This window comes from Phocoena sinus, chromosome 20 (genome assembly GCF_008692025.1).
Source record: "Phocoena sinus isolate mPhoSin1 chromosome 20, mPhoSin1.pri, whole genome shotgun sequence".
Classification (NCBI taxonomy): domain Eukaryota; kingdom Metazoa; phylum Chordata; class Mammalia; order Artiodactyla; family Phocoenidae; genus Phocoena; species Phocoena sinus.
In genome coordinates this window covers 41,676,346-41,695,561 of record NC_045782.1, presented here as the reverse complement: position 1 = coordinate 41,695,561, position 19,216 = coordinate 41,676,346, and the positions used below count along the sequence as shown (strand labels likewise).

Here is a 19,216-nt window from a genome sequence, read left to right as displayed (position 1 = left end):
TGAAGATGAACTCGGTTTGTGCATCTTTTCAGTGTACCAAGGCCATCCTGGGGCGGGGGGAGGGGTGCAGTTGGATTTCTCAACCTGGAGATACAGTTGCAAGTTGTTAACCTAGTAAAACTGGTCGAGCTTTCCCAGGACAGTAGAGTGAGAAGCAGAGATGAGACACCAAGCACCCAGGAGGTGGACAGAGGAAGGAGACAGACCAAGAGGCCACGGCCTGAGGCAGTCCAGGAGGGGGAGAATTTTAAGGACTAAGGACCAGAGAGGAGTCAGGACAGACCAGGACCAAATTAGTCATTGAGGAGGTTGTGGGAGACCCGAGCAGGGGGCTGGGTATCTGGGCGAGATGGTGGGTGAACGCACTCCTTCAGGAAGTTGGCTCTGAAAAGGAGGAGGGGAGGGCTGGGTCCAGGGACACACTTTTTTTCTTTCCAAGATGGAGAGACCTTGAGTTTGTTGAAATGCCAAAGGGACAAAGGCTGGAGAAGGGGCTGGAGATTAGAGGTGAGGCAGCTTCTGAGCAAATGAGAGTCAGTCGGGTTCCCGGGCCCGTTGGGGAGGTCAGCTTGGACAGGAGGACCCTGCACCCCCATCAGGGGAGGGAGAAGGAAAGGTGAGCGCAGGGACAGATTGGCTTGAGGGGGTGGCAGAAGATGACCACCCGGTCACATTTTCCCACCTCCTGAGGCTGGCTCATAATCACAGCGTTTGCTGCCCAGCGGGGTCCTCGACACACCATTTCTGATTCCTCCTGGCCCAGCAGCAGGAGACCTCCTGGGTGTCTGCCAGCCTTCCTCAGAGCACAGGGGGTGGTAAGTGGCGAAGGGGCTCCACCCCAGGCCTCACCCCGCCAAGTAACCTGGAGATACAGTTGCAAGTTGTTAAGCTAATAAAGATGGTTGAGCTTTCCTAGCACAGTAGGGTGAGAAGCAGAGATGAGACACCAAGCACCCGGGAGATGGGCACCAAGAGTCTGGGAACAGAGTCCAGAACCAAGGGCACCCAACTGAAACCCAAAACCAGAAAAGCAGAAGTGCAACCCTGCTTTCTTCCCCATGTCCCCATGTGGGTGTGGGAACTCAGGTTCCTGCTTGGCTCTTTTGTACCAGCCAACCCTTTGAGCAGGGGAGAGAATGACAGCCCATTCTATGGATAAAGAAACTGAGGTCCAGAGATTCCAGGGGTTGCCCAGAGAGACACTGAGACAGAGTCTACACAAGAAGCCAGGTCTCTGGACTCTGGCTCCATTCTTTTTTCCCTTTAATTGAATGGAGCTTCTGCCCCAAACCCAGGAGAAGAACCTCACCCCAGGTCCTTGTGTTTGGAATCTCACACTAAGTGCCTCTCAGGGGGCGGGGTCAGGCATGGCTCCCCACTGCACCGGTGGTAGGGGTGGATACAGAGTGAGGCCTGGACTCTGTGCTGGAGAAGGTGTGCTCAGAGGAGGGACAGACGCCAGAACAGGGGCGGTTCTGTACACGGCTAAGGCCCTGGGGACAAAGATCACGACTCATTTCCCCCTCCACCCCAGCCCGGGTGGCACAGAGCAGGCTCAGAGGCAGCCGAGGAGTTCCTGTCCGCCCTGCCCCGGCCCCCCTTAGCCAGCCCCTAGGCTCAGTCGCTGGTCTGTGGGCATTTCTTTTGCCTCTGGTCCCAGACAGCTGATAGGATTTTCTGGTTGCACCTGCTCCTGGCCCGATACTTCTGTGAGAGTTTTGGAGAGATGGGCGATATGCAGCTGGCTTGTTGTGTCCCCTTCCCCCACCACCCCGCACGTGCCTCTCCAGGCGCAAGGGTGTGGTGAGAGAGGAGGACTCTGCTGGGGAGCCGCTGTGGTCAACACCTCCTCTCCCCGGGGGAGGGGAAGCCCAGGCAGGAGGCCTGAGGAGCCAGCCTCGGTGACCAGGACAGGCCAGAGCTGCATGGGTTTTGCTCGGTCCCTGAAGTGTGGAGCCGGAGCCCAGAGGGAGACCCCAGGCGTGGGAGCCAGGCCTCTTAGAGGGGAGGAGCTGTGGCCGGGGTGCTGGCTGCCTTTTCTGTGGTCCCAGCCATCCCCCCACTGTCACTCCTGGTCCCTGCCACAGGGAGACCCTGCTCCCCAATTCCTCCTGCAGGGCAGTGCTGAGGGCCTAGGTTCCCGCGCCTGTCCTCCTGTCTTCCCTCCCCATCCCAGCTCCTCCCTGGTGGCTCAGCTGCTCTGGGATTTGCAGAGCTTCTTTCCTTCTCTGGGGCTTGGCTTCTTCTCTCTTGGTGGCTGTGTGTGTGTGTGTGTGTGTGTGTGTGTGTGTGTGTGTTCCCTGGCCCTCAGGGTAGGGGCAAGGTGATGTGCCATATGTGTGACAAGTGAGGACTCCAGGCCTCTCGGGGATTAGTCTTGCCCCTGGGCTGCTGGCTTCTGAGTTGGGGCCCAGGGGATGGTAGTGAGGGCAGAGTAGGGCATAGGCCTCAGACTTGCTCTGAATGGGGTCTCCCCAACTGTTCCACACCCCAGATCTACACCACGCCTGGCTCGACTTGGGTGTCCCTGTCCTGAGCCCACAGTGGGTGCAGGGGAGGAGAGCCTGGGGGATGTGGGCCGGGAAGGAAGGAGAGCCAGGGCTGTGGGGTGAGGGATTGCTGAAATGGAAGATGAGGGCCCTGGGATGCAGGTGGGAGGGTGAGGGTCAGAGCGTCCTGTTCAACCACTGCGGGCGAGCCCGTGGGCTGCCGGGTGGTGGGCACTTGGGGCTGAGGAGGAAGCACCTCTGAGGGGATTAATAAAGACAAGATGGACCCCAAAGTCTCGGAGGAGAGGCCGCAGCTTCTTATCCAGGACCTGCTGTGTCCTCTGTGAGCACCCACCTGGTGAGGGGGTGAAGAGAGGAGAGGCCAGAAGAAAGCTCTTAGGGTAGGGTGGGGTGGGGGGCTGGTCTCTGGGTCCATGTAGGGGGGGAGGGGCCTGGGTGTACCTGCTCGTGTGTGTGGGCACGCAGGTGAGGGTGCACGCGTGCGTCTTGGTGACCAAGGCTGGAGGAGGCGGACCCAGGCGGTCAGGCGGGTAGATGGTGGTGTGGCCAGAATCCCGCCTGTCCTCCGTGTGGCTGGAGGGATCCAGACACCAGCTCCCTCCGATACCACGTCTGCCCAGGCCCCTTCCTCTTTGAGACATCCCCACACACACACAAGCTTCCTCTTCTCCATCACATCCTCCCAGGGCCTTGGAGGAGTTGACGGCCACTCGTTGTCCTGTCTACACCAGCCCAGGCCCCAGCACCCAGCCGCCCCCTCTGCCGGCCCCCATATGTGCAGCCCACCCCTCCCCCCCGCCACGGGCCCAGTGCCGTCCTCCGTGCAGCCTGCTCTGCGTCTGTGTCTGGGCCTGGGTTTCAGAACTCCCTGGGAATCAGAGCACTGAGCGGGGTGGTCAGTGGTTTCCCTGGACATAAAATACCCCTGCCCCGAGGTACCCCTACCTGACTCCACCCCACCCTGTCTCAGGCGGCCTCCTTCTCAGGCAGCATTTCCGCAGCCCTGACAGGAAATGGGCTGGAGGCTCAGCCTCCCGCCATCGCAAGACAACTTCTTGTTTCCCTGTTGCCCTGTACCAGCCCTGGGCTTGTGCCCCTTAGCTCCACCCCCAAAGCCTTCCCAGGGCTCCATCCCAGCAGCTCAGGGGCACAGGATGGTGGACATCATTGCCAAACTGACCAGGAGGCAGAGTCGGGGCCTGCGGGGACAGGTAGGGGACCCTGGCATTGGGGGGAGAGCTCAGCCTCTGATGGGGATGGCAGAGGGGTCTATGGGGTCAGGGGCTGCCAATGGGCCTCCATCCTCTGGCCCCACTAGGAGCTGAGGGAGCCTCACCGAGGTGGGACTCCTCCCTTCTTTCCCCTTTCCTTCTCTGAGGCCCCGCCTGTCTGAGAGGGGTGGCATAGGGATGCTGAGAGGTGGTGACCTGCTTCGGGGCTGGGGGGCGGGGAGGGGAGAGGCAAGGCCTGTCACCTGCCTGTGGACAAGGGGAGGGGACTGGATTTGAGAGGGGCACGGGGGCAGCCGGGCCCCTCTTGTCTCTGTTCTCCGGACTGAGGTGGGAGACCACTTTCTCTTTCCCACTCAGTGTCCCCTGTGTCTCTAACATGACTGGGATCTGGGGCCCAAGAGCCCCTGGTGCCCTAGTCAGACCCCTGTTGACGGGCTGTGTCTGCATCTAGTCTCGGCCTCCAGGAGTTGGGGGAGGGGCGGCAGCCCTGCTCTAACCGGGGAGAGCTCCTCCTTGAAGGCCTGAGGGCCTGGAGGGCCTGACTTCACCACCTGGCTTCCAGGAGCCAGTCTGAGCCTGTCTGAGGCTCTGCCAGGAGAGGAAAGTACCTCTATCTCAGCACTGCGGGGGCTCTACAGAGAGTTCTAGAGTCTGAAAGGGCCTCGGGGCTACTTCAGTCCAGCTCTTTCCACAGCGCTGCAGCATCCCTAGCAGGGGTTCGACTCTGCTTGCCCACCTCAGACGAAGGCCCCTCACAACCTTCCAAAGCTGCCTGTGTCTCTGGGGCAGCTCCAATCCTTAGACTGTGCTTCCCTCCAAGGGGCATTGCCCTGCCCCCATTTGGCCTCTGATTTGCAGTCTGGAGCTCCCCAGTGTAATTCTGTGTCTTCTCTTCCTGGTGACAGTCACGTGGGGGGCCTCAACTTCTACCTCCCAAATCTCCTCTATACCGGCTGGGCGTGTTCCTTGTACAAGGTCCCGATCAGCCGGACCAGCCTGGGGCTCCCCGTGGATTCAGAGCCAGGGCCAGCAGCCTGGCCACGTGGAATTCCCCACTCCCAAGAGCCTGTCTCCTTCCTTGGCACCCTTCCAGCCCCTGTCCCTGGGATGAGCAAGGCCGGCTGGGGTCCAGCTGGGGTGGGTAGGAGGTGTGTCCGGTCATCCACTCTCCTCCACCCGCTGCCCATATCCTGTTCTCCCAAGGATTTCCCTGGTTCCTGTGCCTGAACTCTCATTTTCAGGAAATTCTTGCTCAAAGCTAACCCCAGTCTCTCCTGTAATATCAGATGTGTTTGGTTTTTGTTTGTTACTGAAGTTTGGCATGGAATTGACTTGCGTACTCATGCAGTAATTGTTTTTGTTTGTTTGTTTGTTATAAAGCATTTTTTAAAAAAATATTTATCTATTTACTTGGCTGTGCCAGGTCTCATTTGCGGCACGTGACATCTTTGCTGCGGCACGTGGGACCTTTCAGTAGCGGCATTCGGAATCCTTAGTTGCGTCATGTGGGCTCTTAGTTGTGGCATGTGGGATCTAGTTCCCTGACCAGGGATCGAACCTGGGCCCCCTGCATTGGGAGCGCGGAGTCTTAACCACTGGACCACCAGGGAGGTCTCAGTAAGTGTTTTTGATGGATCAGCTGTGTGGCTCAGGGCATTGGACCATCTCCTGGGGGTCGACTATGGTCAGTTACATCATCCTGGGTCTTGATCTCAAGAAACTCTTGCCTTTTGGGGGCAGAGAAGTTAGGCAGTTGGGTGGACAATGAACGGACCACCAAGGCAGAATGCCATCGGGCCCCAACAGAGCGACAAGCAGAGTGCCAACGGGTTAGACTTCTCATCCGAGGGAGAAAGCCTCCCCCAGGTGAGGCTTGCGAGCTGAGCACCAGTGGAGGAGCAGGATTTGGAGCAGCAGGGCATGGGGAGGGAGGGTGGTGGGTTTCCAGGCTGCAGGAACATCTGGAGCAAAGGCATGGGGGTAAGAAGATGCCTTTTGTGTTTGGGGGAGGGTCAGCAGGCCAGTGTGGTTGGAATACAGGATGCCACAGGAGGGCTGTTGTGGACAGAGGGAGAAGTGGTGCGGAAGGTCCCATTTCGGCCACACAGGAGCTTGTGGAGCGAGGGAGAGGAGTGGACTGGTGTACGCAGGTCTTCCTGCCCCCTCCATGCCTGGGGCCCATCACACTGTCTCAAATAGCAACACCCCCTTCTATTTTTGTTTTCTTGTTAGCAGCAGTCATCACTGAGGTGCGGTGCATTTCCCTATCACCCTGCTTGGTGCCCTCCTCACCCTACCACCATTTACACACATATGCACTAGAGTGTCAGCTCCGCCAGGGCAGATTTGTGTCCATTTGTCCACGGCTGCATTCCCGGTGCCTAGAACAGTGCCTGGCACAGAGCAGGCAGATCTTTGCTGGCCAAGTGAATGTTTTTGTAGGCGCCTGCCCAAGGCCCAGTGAGAGGCTGCCTTGAGCGGGAGGTGCTTCCCCTCTCGAGTAGTTTATAGCAGCAGTCCCCAAACTTTTTGGCACCAGGGACCGGTTTCATGGAAGACCGGGGCGGGGGAGGGGGGTGGTTCGGGCTGTAATGCCAGCCATGGGGAGTGGTGGGGCACAGCAGATGAGGCTTCACTTGCTCGCCCGCCGCTCACCTTGGGCTGTGCAGCCCAGTTCCTAACAGGCTGGGGACCACTACCGGTCCGTGGCCAGGGGATTGGGGACCCCTGGTTTATAGCTTAGTGAAGGTGTTACAGCAACAGAGGAACCTCTATGATTTTTAAAAATTTAATTTATTTATTTGTGGCTGCGTTGGGTCTTCGTTGCGCGCGCGGGCTTCTCATTGCGGTGGCTTCTCTCGCGGCGGAGCACAGGCTCTAGGCACACAAGCTTCAGCAGTTGCGGCATGCAGGCCCCAGAGCACGCGGGCTTCAGTAGTTGTGTCACGTGGGCTCAGTAGTTGGGGCTCGCAGGCTCTAGAGCACAGGCTCAGTAGTTGTGGCGCATGGGCTTAGTTGCTCCACGGCATGTGGGATCTTCCCGGACCAGGGCTCGAACCCGTGTCCCCGGCATTGGCAGGCGGATTCTTAACAACTGCGCCACCAGGGAAGTCCCTCTATGATTTTTAAAAAAGGATTTATTGCACAAAATTTTGTTGCTGCAGAAAACAAAAAAACTAAACAAGACCAAATCCAAGTCCTATAATTACCCTACCCAGAGATGACCTCCGTTAGCATTTTGGAGAGTTTCTAAAAACACAAAATTGGAATTGTGCTGAGTTTACGTTTTTGAAATCTGCTTTTCCCTTACCATTATGCATTCTTAGAAAACAGTAGTAATCTCCTCGTGCTCTTCTGCTGCCTGGGGTTTGATAGTGTCACTATCTTTCTGGTGGGTGCTAGGCTGGGGGTGGTGGGCACACAGGAGAAATCTCCAGAGAGATCTGGAACCTGACACCTGAGCTGAGTCCTAAAGAAGGAATAGGAGTCAGCCAGGAGGGGCAGGTTGTGAGGGAGCAGAGGCCTGTAGCAGACACAGCAGAGAGGCTGGGGGCCTCCAGCAAGCCGGTGCTACTGGAGCTTAAAGTTCAAGGCAAGGGCCAGGAGTGGCAGGAAATAGGGGGGAAGACAGGCAGGTGACGGAAGGCCTCTGGGGCCCTGGTAAGGGCTTAGAGTTTGCCCAGCAGGTAGCAGGGAGCCGTGAGGGTGTTAAGCATGACCAGGCTTATATTCTGTGTAACTGGACCCTCCAGCCCACCTCACTTTACTTTGGAGGGGGACATGGGGCTCACCTTTTCTTTGCCCTCCTTCCTCCTTCCCATCTGGTTCTTTCTCTTTCTCTTGTCTGCGATTGATTCTGAGGCCTGCAAACCCTGTATTGGGGAAGTACCAGCTCCAAATCTGGAACCGGAGGCAGTACTGGTTCCAGTTCAGAGCTTTCTTGGCAGAGCAGGAAGGAGGGCTGGGGGTTCTTTGTGGGGGCTGTAGAATGGAGCAAGGCCCCGCCCCCAAGTGTCCTGGGGCCTGGGGCGAGAAAGAACTGGGCCCAGGCCGTTTCTCTGTTCCTGTGCAACCTTTGATTCACACCTGTGAGTGTGCAGCTGGAGAACTTCGTTATCGATATTTTACTACTGTTAATAAATAATTAATCTAATTGTCCCATGCATCTGGGGCGCTTCATACTTTACAAGGCACTTTCAAGAACATTTCCTCATTCTCTCTTCACTACAATTTCCGGAGTGGGGAGGGCAGACATTTTGCAGCTGGGGGAACCGAGGCAGAGAGGTGCTGTGACTTGCTGAAAGTCGTCCAAGTGGCGAGTGCCCGAGTGGGGACGATGTGACCGCGGGGCTGCCCTGAAGGTCACGTCTCCTTCCTCCCGCCGCAGGTGGATGACCTCCCAGAGCCCGTGTACGCGAACGTAGAGAGGCAGCCTCGGGCCACGTCGCCTGGCGCCACCGCAGCCCACTGCACCGGCTCGGTGTGGGAGACGCACACGGACGCGAGCACCGGGCGCCCCTACTACTACAACCCGGACACGGGCGTGACCACCTGGGAGTCGCCCTTCGAGGCTGCCGAGGGCGCCGCCAGCCCGGCCACGTCTCCGGCTTCGGTGGGCAGCCACGAGAGCCTCGAGACCGAGTGGGGCCAGTACTGGGATGAGGAGAGCCGCAGGGTGTTCTTCTACAACCCGCTGACGGGCCAGACGGCCTGGGAGGACGAGTCCGAGGACCAGAAGGAGGACGAGCAGGAGATGCAGCCTGGCCTGAGCCCCGGCAGCCCCAGGGACCAGAGGGTGAGGGGCGGGGCCTGGCCAGGGTGGGCGGGGCTGGCTCTGAGGGCCTCAGAGAGAGAGGAGTCGTGGTCATGGGTGGGCGGGGCTATCTCTGAGAGACTTTGACCCCGCCTCTGTCTCCCACAGCTCGGGGGGGAACTAGGGTGAGGGGGCGTGGCCTGGAGCGAAAGGGCCGGGCCCCTGAGGTCACTGCTGGCTCTGAGAGCCTCTGACTCTTATGCTCCCTGCAGCCCCCCACCCCTGAGACGGACTACCCCGAGTTGCTGACCAGTTACCCAGAGGAAGACTATTCCCCCGTGGGCTCCTTCGGTGAGCCCGGCCCCGCCTCTCCGTTGGTCACACCCCCAGGCTGGTCTTGCCACGTGAGCCAGGATGGGCAGACGCTGTACACTAACAGCTACACCCAAGAACAGGTAGGGGCAGTGGGCAGATGGTCCCAGACAGCCGCGGGGTCGCTCCCCTTAACACTCTAAACTGAAGTTCCCGCGCGGGCTCCAAGTCAGCCCAAGACCGAATCACCCACACCTGCTCGTGTAAACTCTTTGGGGCTCTGTTGGGCTCTGGTTGGAGGGAACCTTTTGCTCCCCCATCATGCGGAGAGCTAGGTCCCTGACCATCCCTCTCCCCACAGTGGATGAGGTTGGAGGACCAACACGGGAAGCCTTACTTCTACAATCCAGATGACGCCTCCGTTCAGTGGGAGCTGCCCCAGGTAACCAAGTGGGGAAGGGAGAGTGCCGGGGAGAGAAGGGGGTCGGTTATATACCACAGTGTCTTTCTCCCCAGGTCCCTGTCCCTGCCCCTCGAAGCATCCGCAAATCCAGCCAGGACAGTGAGACCCCGGCCCAGGCCAGCCCACCTGAGGAGAAGGTGAGGGAGGGGGCATGTAGGACCAGGCAGGACCCCCGCAGAAAAACTGGGGTGTTTCTGGAGGCTGGGATTGGGTCTGGAGGCACGTCTCCACCATAGCCCCGAGCACTAGCCTGGGCTGAATGAACCTGGGTTCTGGGTCATCCCAGGCTCAGAGCTGGGCGAGGCTCGGAGCTGGAAGGAAGTCTCTCCTGTTGCTGCTCCTGCTGTGGGAGCAGGCACCCCACCAAGCAGCGGCCAGGTGCCGGCAAAGAGGATTCAGTGGAGACTCAGGCCCAGCTTGTGGCGAGTGGCTGGCTGAGAGGGAGGCAAGCCTCTGGCCCCCCGCCCCACCCCCGTGGCTCCCCCTTAACTGCCTCCTCCTTCCCCTTCTTTCTCTAAGATCAAGACCCTGGACAAGGCAGGCGTGCTCCATCGAACCAAGACGGTGGACAAAGGAAAGCGGCTCCGGTGAGAACCTGTCTGCCCCCAGACTCCACGGTGGGCCTTAACGATGCCGTTCACTGAGCACTTCCTGTATGCCAGGCTCTTGTTAACCCTCAGAGCGACTTTATGAGGTCCTGTGAGGACCCTGAGGCACTGAGGAAGTGACTTGCCCCAGGTCCCTTGGCTACCAGGTGTTAGCGCTGGGAGTCCACCCCTTACGGTTGGGTGCCCCAAGCTGTGTTCTTAAACTCTGCGCCCTGCTCCTGGGGGTGGGAGGGGGGCCTCAGCCCAGGACCGAACCCAAGCCCTGCCACCACCACCCCACCTAGGAAGAAGAACTGGAGTGCCTCGTGGACAGTGCTGGAGGGCGGCATCCTGACATTCTTCAAGGACTCGAAGACCTCGACTGCAGGTGGCCTGGTAAGGCCCAGGCGCCTAGCAGGGACCACCCCATCTGCTCCTGACTCCTGTGGGTCTTCATCTCATCAGCCTTGCCAAAGGCTAGGTCTGAGACCGTGGAATATTGAGTGTCGAGAGAGCTGGGCCTTGGCAGGGGGTGATGAGAGCAGATCACCCCAGGACAAGCACTTCCAGCCACCTTGGGCCTGGGGACCAGTCCTTGAGGATGGACAGCTGCAGCCTGGTGGGCAGGGAGGCTGGGGACTGGACACACCCACTCACAGAGATGGGGCTGCACTCCTTTCTCCTTTCCTCTCCTAGGTGGGCAGGTAGCAAACAACCAGCCAGCCTGCAGGCTCCATGGTTAAGAAGTACCAGGATCTCTGCGGTCCAGGAAACCTTGGGCCCCCTGCCCCCAGAGCTGTGACCCCATTTTGTCCCTGAAGCCAAGGGAGCCTGGTATATTGGAGCCAGGACACTGTGACGGGCCCAAGCTGAGCTGAGGGTGCGCTGTAACCATGCTCCCTCCAACCCTTCTTCCCTTTCCCACAGAGGCAGCCTTCCAAGCTCTCCACCCCCGAGTACACGGTGGAGCTGAAGGGGGCCTCTCTCGCCTGGGCCCCCAAAGACAAATCCAGCAAGAAGAATGTGCTGGAGGTGAGTGGTGGGGTGGGGGAGAAGGAGAAGGGGCTTACCGATGGCTTGGGACCCTCACTAAGCAAGCCCCAAGAAGGTGGACCTGGGGAGTTAGGGCTGGAATTCTCGGGGCTCAAAACCAAAACTGCCTCCACCTTGGGGATCCGTCCACAGTGTTTCCTGGCATCACAGATTCTGCAGCTCCCTCTCCAGGAGTGGAGTTCACTGGAGTCCTTGGTCCTAAGTAGGGGGTCCTTGGGGAATGAAACTGTCATGCCTAGAAGTGCAGTCCTCATCCCAGCTGCTTTGGCCTGAGACAGACAGGAGTCTCTGGGTCCCCAGCTACTTACTCTGGTAGGCTGGGACACCTGCTCTAGCTGGTCAGAGCCCAGCTTCCAACTGGCAGTGAGTAAACCAGGGTAGTGGACACGTTTCTCAGGCTCTACAGCAGGAAGAGAGAGGCCAGGTGGGGCCCAGGCAAGACCCTCCCAGGCCACTGTCCATGTGTTGTCTTCACCGTCTTCACTGTTGTGTTTCCCTTCACTGTCCATGTGTTGTCTTGTTTTTAAACTACTCTTAACCTCACCTCAGTCCCCAAATGTTTTGAGGCAGCTCACAATAAAAATGCATATGGTGAGCTGGTAAAAGCCACTGAAAGCCAGGACGCACAAAACAAGTTAGAGGAAGAGGGCAGTGTGGAGAGGGATTAGAACGATGTACAGGTACTAAAGTTGTCATTGCTGAAAAAAATCACCTCCAGGCTCCCTGGTCGCCAGAGTGAAAAGAGAACGGCAGTCAGTTACATGGCTCTTATTATTGGGGCGGGGGGAAACCTTCCTAGATTTTGAGGGAAATCAGTTTCTAGTGTGCAGCTCCGTTCTAGTTTAGTAAAGGGACGCTTGGGCTGCTTCAGCTAACATCTGATGAAAGCCCCAAAAGCAGGACCTTCCATCTCAGCTCAGAAAAAGCAATTCTGCAAGGAGCTTGAGTGTGTCGTTTAATGATAATTCACCCAGCTTCATTCAGTTCTAGAACCAGAGTATCCACAGAGCAGAGCTGGACACCTGTTTTGTCTCATGAGCCACTCTGATCAGTAGGTCTGGAGCCTTCTCCAGGCTTAGCGCTGTAATCGACTAGCAATGTCTGCCGTGGACATCAGATTGAGGAGGGACATCATATTTGCTAGGTATGCTCCTTCCTGATCTGGAGGGACATCCTTCAAACAGGGCTCTCTGAATGTCACCTCTCTGACCAGGCTTTGGATGAAAGTTTCAGAGGAGACACTTCTGAGTTGTCTCTTCTGGCAAGGACTGGAAGGCAGATGGTGCTTTTGAGAGCTCCTCCAGTGGACGGGAAGGCTGACAGTCTTGAATGGAAATCCTGGAGGCCCCTGCTTCCCACTGGCTGGCAGCCATCCTTCCTCCACTCAGGGGTGACCTGTAGGTGACTTTGGATATTTCTCAAGAGACCGCCCCAAATTCTATATCGTTGAGGATGGCCGGTCTTTCTAGTCACCCCAGGGTCACAGAAAACTTCAGCCTGAGAATGGCTGCTTTGAGCTCGGCTTGCCTGTGCAGTAAACAGAATGAGTGTCTTGAGCAGTGTATTGATAATGTAACTAGACAGATGTGCCTCCATATGAAACTCAGATATGAACTGAATGTGTCTTGAGACAGCTGCCAGCAATAATGGCTATTGTTTCAGAGGCATTGTTAGGCCATTCTCTGGGATAACAGACAGGGCCCCTGTCAGTTTAGGTTAGCACGAGGTTGTGCTATCTGTGGGCACACACGAGGTGTGCCCACTGAAGGTTCTCTAGTCTTTGCGGGGAGGGGGATGGGGTAGAACTTGCAGGTTTGTTTGGTTTTGTCTTGGGAAGCATTTTAAGTAGCATTCAAGTCTGAGTTAGATAGGTAGACAGCCAAAACACAGCCCTCTCTGATTCTGGAAGTCTGTACCCTGTTGTCTGAGACAGTTTTTGCTGACTCTGACTCTCATTTGACCCAAAGCTGTGGCAACCAACCATTCCCATCCACCTTGAACGTTTGGTTCTCAGAGCCAGAGGTTGAGGAGAGATCCATCCAAGTTGCCTCACCTTGTTCTTTGTAGACTTTGTTAGGGAAACAGCAGTCAGCTGAAAAATAGCCCAGGCTGTTACTATCTGCTTGCTCCTCAATAGTAGAAAATAGTGGCTTTGGGGTCTCCCACCGGGAGTTTCTTTCATTGACTTTTTTGCTGGCCTGTGCTCTGGGTAGGCCTGCCGCGTTCTGTGGCTCATGGAGAGACAGGATGGGGCAGGGAAAAGCACACCAGACCGTTGACAGATGTGCAGATCTTCTGCACTCAGATCCTTGCTCCATCATTCACTAGCTGTGTGTCCACGAGGAAGCTGCTTACACTCACTGTGCCCCAGTTTGCCCGTCCGTAACACGGAGATGCTGTTACCTATCAATTTAATGAGGTGAAATACCTTGGCGTGGGGTGAGGCCCTTGCTCTGTTAGGCTCTGAGTTCCCGGGGACAGGAACAGATCACCTCTACCTCGGTATATATGCCCCCTGGGACAGACCCAGCGAACCAGAGGTGACTGAGTGATTTGTGTCCCACCAGCTGCGGAGCCGAGATGGCTCAGAGTACCTGATCCAGCATGACTCGGAAGCCATCATCAGCACCTGGCACAAGGCCATCGCCCAGGGCATCCAGGAGCTGGTAGGCAGAGCTGGGGGCCGCCAAGGCTGGTGCGGAGGGGATGGGCAGCCATTACGCAGGGCAGCTGTGCCCACTGTGGGTGGGGCCCTCCGCTCGGGCACTGGGAGCTCCATGAAACCAGTGGGTAAGTAGCCCTCTCTGCAGATGCAGATGGGCTGCTGAAGAAATTAGCCTTTCTTAAGGAAGTGAATCCAGCCTCTGGGGTTGGCCGCACAGGAGGACTCTCCAGGTGGGCATATCCTAGAGGAGCGTCCCATTCCACACTGAGGCAAGAGAAGAGTAAATACTCTGCTAAACAGCCTCAGGCTGGAAAGACAGGCTGAAACCAGAAGACAGAATTTAAAAGGATTGAATTGATGAGTCTAGCGTTGTTTTTTAAGTTCAATATATCGATGGCATAAGTAGAGATGGGGTAGGCCCGCTCCAACAGCTCTTCACGTGGAAACAACCTGAGGCTTTTTGATCCTTAAGTCCCTATTAAGGGACTAGGCAACACTGGGTGCCCTGCTTGGCTGTATTCATAGAGGTAGGGGTCCAGGTCCAGGGAGGTGATGCCGGTGAGGTTGTTGGCAGCGCTCCGGCCCCAGCTCAGACTGCAAGCGAGCCTCGTATTGAGGAATACTGACCTACTGGAGTGTGTACAGAGGAGCTAAGGAAAATTATGGGGAAAGTGGACCAGGAACTGGGGGGTCGGTAGGGGTAGTCAGGATAAGAAAAGGTGAGGGAGAACAGGATGACCGTCTCCAACACCTGGAGGGCTCCATGCAGCCAAGGGAGGGGAGCGTTTGGGGTTCTCTGGTGGAGGTGAAGGGGGTTGACCTGGATAAGGAAACAGCAAACTCCCTGCCTGGGGGTCTCCAGTCCAGGCCTGCTGGGAGGGCACTTCGGGTCCCTCACCCCATCCCAGAAGGACATGCAGCTGGCCCAAGGCTCTGCCTCTCTGAGGCTGTGTGATTCTAGTCCGCAGACCTACCCACCGAGGAGGAAAGTGAGAGCAGCAGCGTGGACTTTGGGTCGAGTGAGCGCCTAGGAAGCTGGCGGGACGATGAGGCACGGCCTGGTGCAGGTGTGCTTGGGGGTGAGGCTGGTGGAGGGGGTGGTGGGCATCCTTTGGGCGGGGTGGTGACGACCGGGCTAGGGCTGCCGGGCCAACCCCGGCGCCACTGACTGACCCAGCCCTGGCATTCCCATTCCCGTTGGGCAGCCGTGCCCACCCCGGGGCACGGAGGTCTGGAGAGCGACCTGAGCAAGGTCCGGAACAAGCTCCGCAAGTTCCTGCTGAAGCGGCCCACGCTGCAGTCGCTGCGGGAGAAGGGCTACATCAGAGGTACAGGAGGGACCCGGAGAGCTGGGCGCCGGTGGCGCAGGGGCGAGGCGACGCTGACGAGCCTTTCCCCCAGACCAGGTGTTCGGCTGCGCGCTGGCCGTGCTGTGTGAGCGCGAGAGGAGCCAGGTGCCGCGCTTCGTGCAGCAGTGCATCCGCGCCGTCGAGGCCCGGGGTACGTACGTGCGCCGGCCGGCTGGGCCTGGCATTCCGGGAGCCTGAAGGCCTCCTTCCAGGACCCCAGACGGAACCCCCGGGGGAGCACAGGGTCGAGGGGGAAAAAACGGGAGTTCCTGAGCAGGGATCATAGCAGGGGCTTTAGCGCCATCCCACCGAACCCGCGGTCAGCACCTCCCTCCGCTCCAGGGCTGGACATCGACGGTCTATACCGCATCAGTGGAAACCTGGCCACCATCCAGAAGCTGCGCTATAAAGTGGACCACGGTGAGGCCCGTCCCCTGTCCCTGCCCCAGGCCCGAGGGCGCAAAGGGATGCTGACCTCCTCTTCCTCCCCTCCCCCCTTTCCGCAGATGAACGTCTGGACCTGGACGACGGACGCTGGGAGGACGTCCACGTAATCACCGGCGCCCTGAAGCTCTTCTTTCGAGAGCTGCCCGAGCCCCTCTTCCCCTTCTCGCACTTCCCCCAGTTCATCGCAGCCATCAGTGAGCGCCTGGGGGAGGTGGGGCGGATGGGGTAGGAGTGGGGCTGGGCTGCCTCAGGCACCCGTCTGGCTGGGACCGCCCCCGCAAAATACTGGAAGTCAGCCCCCTCTGTTTCCCTCCCTCTCCTCTCTCTGCCTCTGACCCTTCCCCTGCCCAGAGCTGCAGGACCAGGCCCAGCGCAGCCGCTGTGTTCAGAGCCTGGTGCGCTCGCTGCCCGCCCCCAACCACGACACAATGCGGCTGCTCTTCCAGCACCTGTGCAGGTGAGCCGGGGAGCCGCAGGGGAATGGGGAGGCGGGCCTGATAGGACCCTCCCCCGCACGCCTCCCCCCAGCTCTGGGCCCTGATTCCACCCCACCCCCACCGCAGGGTGATCGAGCACGGAGAACAGAACCGCATGTCCGTGCAGAGCGTGGCCATAGTGTTCGGGCCCACGCTGCTGCGGCCCGAGACAGAGGAAACCAGCATGCCCATGACCATGGTGTTCCAGAACCAGGTGGTGGAGCTCATCCTGCAGCAGTGCGCAGACGTCTTCCCGCCGCACTGACCGCGGGCCCGCACCCCTACCCCCGCTGCTGGCGCTGCGGACCTGGGAGTGGGGGCGGCGACAGTGGTCCTGCATAGAAGCGGGGCGGCTGGAAGCCACGCGGCTGGACTCTATCTCTGAGACCCTCCGCCTCCCGCCAGTCCGCAGGCCCGTGCGAGTTCTGCACCTCTCGGTTCTGAGGGTATGGTGACCCCTGGTGGGAAGTTCGCAAAATGTGATTTTTTTTTTTCTCTGATTTGGCCTGTTTCGGGGTTAATTGGGCTCTGTTCTTTATCACAGCGCCACCTACCGTGCGTGTGCGAGAACGAGGGGTGGGGGGAGAGATTTCTGGGACGGCCGCTGTTGCGAGGATGAATTTGGCCGAAGGGCTTCCTGGCTTCGTCAGGCCTGCACCTGGTGGAGGCCTCCAGGGAGACCCTGTGGGTCCCCGGCCCCGTGCATGGCACTGTGCCCATCATGAAGCAGCAATCGACAACCTCCCTGCTGCGGAAACAGGACTGAGCCGGGCCTCCGGCGGGCAGCTGAAGCTGCCTTTCCCCAGGCCTCTGGGCTGAAGCTCCTGCCAGGCCCAATCACTGGCTGGCTGTAGACCCTCTTCATTGACTTTCCTGTTGGGGTTCTGGGCCTCTGCCCTCCCTGATCCACCTGTGCTCTGTGCAAGGGTTCTTCCTGGTCACTAAGTGTGTACCCTGCACCTGCCACTTGACATGCACCATTTCTACTAGTAATCCCGTCTTACAGATGAGGAAACTGAGGCGTACAAAGGCAAAGTGCCTTGTTCAGGGTCTGGTGGGTGATCTGACTCCTCTCACACCAGAGCACAGCCTCCTGTGAGGCTGAAATCAATCCTTTCAGCTACCCCTCAACCCCAGCATGGCCTTATGGTAAAGCAGGGAAACGAAGCTGAGTGGGTTCTGTCTGGGCCTGGGGAGGTCCCTGAGGCAAAGAGGGAATCTGCCGCAGCTGTTCTTCTCTGCGGGGAGGGGAAGTAGCACTGGCAGGAGCTCCTAGCCCCTCTCAGTGCCTCGGCTGTCAGGTAGGCCTCCCTGGTGCCCACCTTGCCATGAAGAGCTGGGAGAGAGACCTGATGGGTAGGGGGAAGGAGGGCACATCCTCAGAAAAGGAAGCGTGAACGCTGCGGTCATCAGCCCCCCTTCCCTTCTTGTACACAAACCACCTCAGTATACGGGTCTCAGCCCCCTAGCCCACCTACCCGTTCATGTGTTCAAACAATAATAGCTAATATTTATTGACATTTGCACCATATCATCTCATTTGTTTCTCACAGCCAATATTTATTATCTGCTCCTCTGTGCCAGGCACTGTGCTCTGGGGCAGGGGTACCGCACATTGCCTCCCTGGTGGAGCTTATGGTTCGGCGGGCAGGGCTGACCGAAGCCCACCCCTAATGCCAGAGGGGCTGGGGCAAGAGTAGAAGTGGAGGCCTCACACCATACGTCAACATATCGTAAAGCTATAAATCAAGCTAACAAGTGTTCAATAAAATGTGTTCTATTCTCCTACTTTGACAAATATCTTTCATAATGACCTGGGAGGCCAGGGTTTTCTTTTTGTTTTTTTGTTTTGCCTTGCCATGCGGCTTGTTGGAGCTTAGTGCCCCAACCAGGGATCGAACCTGCGCCCTAGGCAGTGAAAGCAAGGAGTCCTAACCACTGGACCGCCAGGGAATCCCCGAAGGCCAGGTTCTAACATAAACTTCTTTGACTCTTCCGAATCCCATGCCCAGATGGCTGGCATAAGAAGAGCTGGCTCTGCTCTCAGCCACACACACCATATCTTCCCACCCTCAGGGCATCCTGGCCCAAGGGGAGGTGCACACAGGTGGACACAGCAGTGCAATCTGCTGCCCCTTGGTCACCCCACATGGTCCACCCTCTGAGGGAATGGGCCTGGGGTCCCACGTGTCAGGAGCATGGTCTAAAGGGATGGGCCTGGGCTCCAAGGGGGCACCAAAGATTCCTCATCCTGGGGGGAGAGGCACAGACAGAGAAGGTCCAGAGCTAGGGTGGGACCCATGGCAGGGCAGAGACCCCTCTCACAGGTCTAAGGGCGGAACTGGACGGATATTAAACACCCAACTACTTGGTTAACCATGTTGGTACGGGAGCTGAGAAAAGCACAGGGTGCTCTGAAGGTGTGTCACTGGGGTGTGACTGTCCCCCAGGGGGCCAAGATGTCTCTGCTGAAGCCACGTTTGAGCCAAGCACTAAAGAATGAGGAGGAGTCAACAAGGCGAGGAATTAAGGGCAAGGTGTCTAGTCAGAGGGAACAGCATGTGCAAAGGCTCTGAGGCAAGAAGTCTTGTGGGGAGAACAAAATCTGAGCGAAGACCATCGTGACTGGAGCCCACAAAGCCAGCAGGCCTGGGTGGGAGGTGATGCTAGAGCGGCTGACGGGGCAGAGTGCACAGGGCCTTGTGGACCACGATGAATGGGGACCTGTGGCAGGACAGCGGCAGAAGGATCCTTGGGCAGGAAGGTCTTGGGAAGTGTCAGCTCCCCACCCCACCCCAAGCTTTTTGAACCTGCCAAGAGCTTGGTGGGCAGCAAGTAATGTGGGCAGCTGCAGGCACGGAAGTCCCAGAATCATCGCATACTATCCCCAGGGAGAGCTTCAGAAATCACCTACTGCCAGAGAGTAAACTGGAGAGACGAGCTGTGACTCACCTGAGGCCACACGGCAGGTTGGCAGCAGAGCCTGCCCAGAGCTTCATGCACACAGTCTGAGCACCTACATGAGCCCCACCAGAAGGCTGAGCTCAGCCATAAACCCTCACCTGCGAGCACAGTGCCTGGCGAGCACTGCAGGTGCATAGTGAGTGCGTTTGGGGTGAATTGGATTTTGTCTGGAGACACAAAGATACATAGAAAGAGTATATGTATACTCACATATATAGAAAGAGTATCTGCCCTCTTGAAGTGCCATCTGGTTGGGGGATAGACAAAAATAAGTGACACAGTTGATAAGGGCTGCCATAGGGGGCAGCCTCTGTCCCCCTCCCAGCAGATACCCCATGTCCTCCAACAGCCAGGCATCTGCCCTGACGCTGCCCTAGAAAAGGCTTCTGGTGTCCACCTGTTTGC

General features: G+C 58.0%; 1 protein-coding gene across 9 annotated transcripts in view; it reads left to right on the top strand.

Annotated features, from left to right (window-relative positions):
* ARHGAP27 (Rho GTPase activating protein 27) overlaps positions 1–17,635 on the top strand; it is a 32,694-nt gene extending 15,059 nt beyond the window's left edge. For 7 of the 9 annotated variants that reach the window (XM_032617856.1, XM_032617855.1, XM_032617854.1 and 4 more), the window contains 15 exons: positions 8,130–8,537; positions 8,768–8,950; positions 9,169–9,249; positions 9,324–9,407; positions 9,790–9,857; positions 10,163–10,253; positions 10,785–10,889; positions 13,478–13,576; positions 14,537–14,642; positions 14,781–14,903; positions 14,977–15,075; positions 15,267–15,344; positions 15,431–15,565; positions 15,723–15,828; positions 15,935–17,635. In XM_032617856.1, coding sequence (XP_032473747.1) covers positions 8,130–8,537; positions 8,768–8,950; positions 9,169–9,249; positions 9,324–9,407; positions 9,790–9,857; positions 10,163–10,253; positions 10,785–10,889; positions 13,478–13,576; positions 14,537–14,642; positions 14,781–14,903; positions 14,977–15,075; positions 15,267–15,344; positions 15,431–15,565; positions 15,723–15,828; positions 15,935–16,112 — 1,944 coding nt within the window. In that variant the 3' untranslated portion in view covers positions 16,113–17,635. Of the gene's footprint in view, positions 1–3,529; positions 3,722–8,129; positions 8,538–8,767; positions 8,951–9,168; positions 9,250–9,323; positions 9,408–9,789; positions 9,858–10,162; positions 10,254–10,784; positions 10,890–13,477; positions 13,577–14,536; positions 14,643–14,752; positions 14,904–14,976; positions 15,076–15,266; positions 15,345–15,430; positions 15,566–15,722; positions 15,829–15,934 lie in introns of those variants that run through there. The other 2 variants (XM_032617857.1, XR_004347689.1) reach the window with 2 other exon arrangements.
* Positions 17,636–19,216: the final 1,581 nt, after the last annotated feature.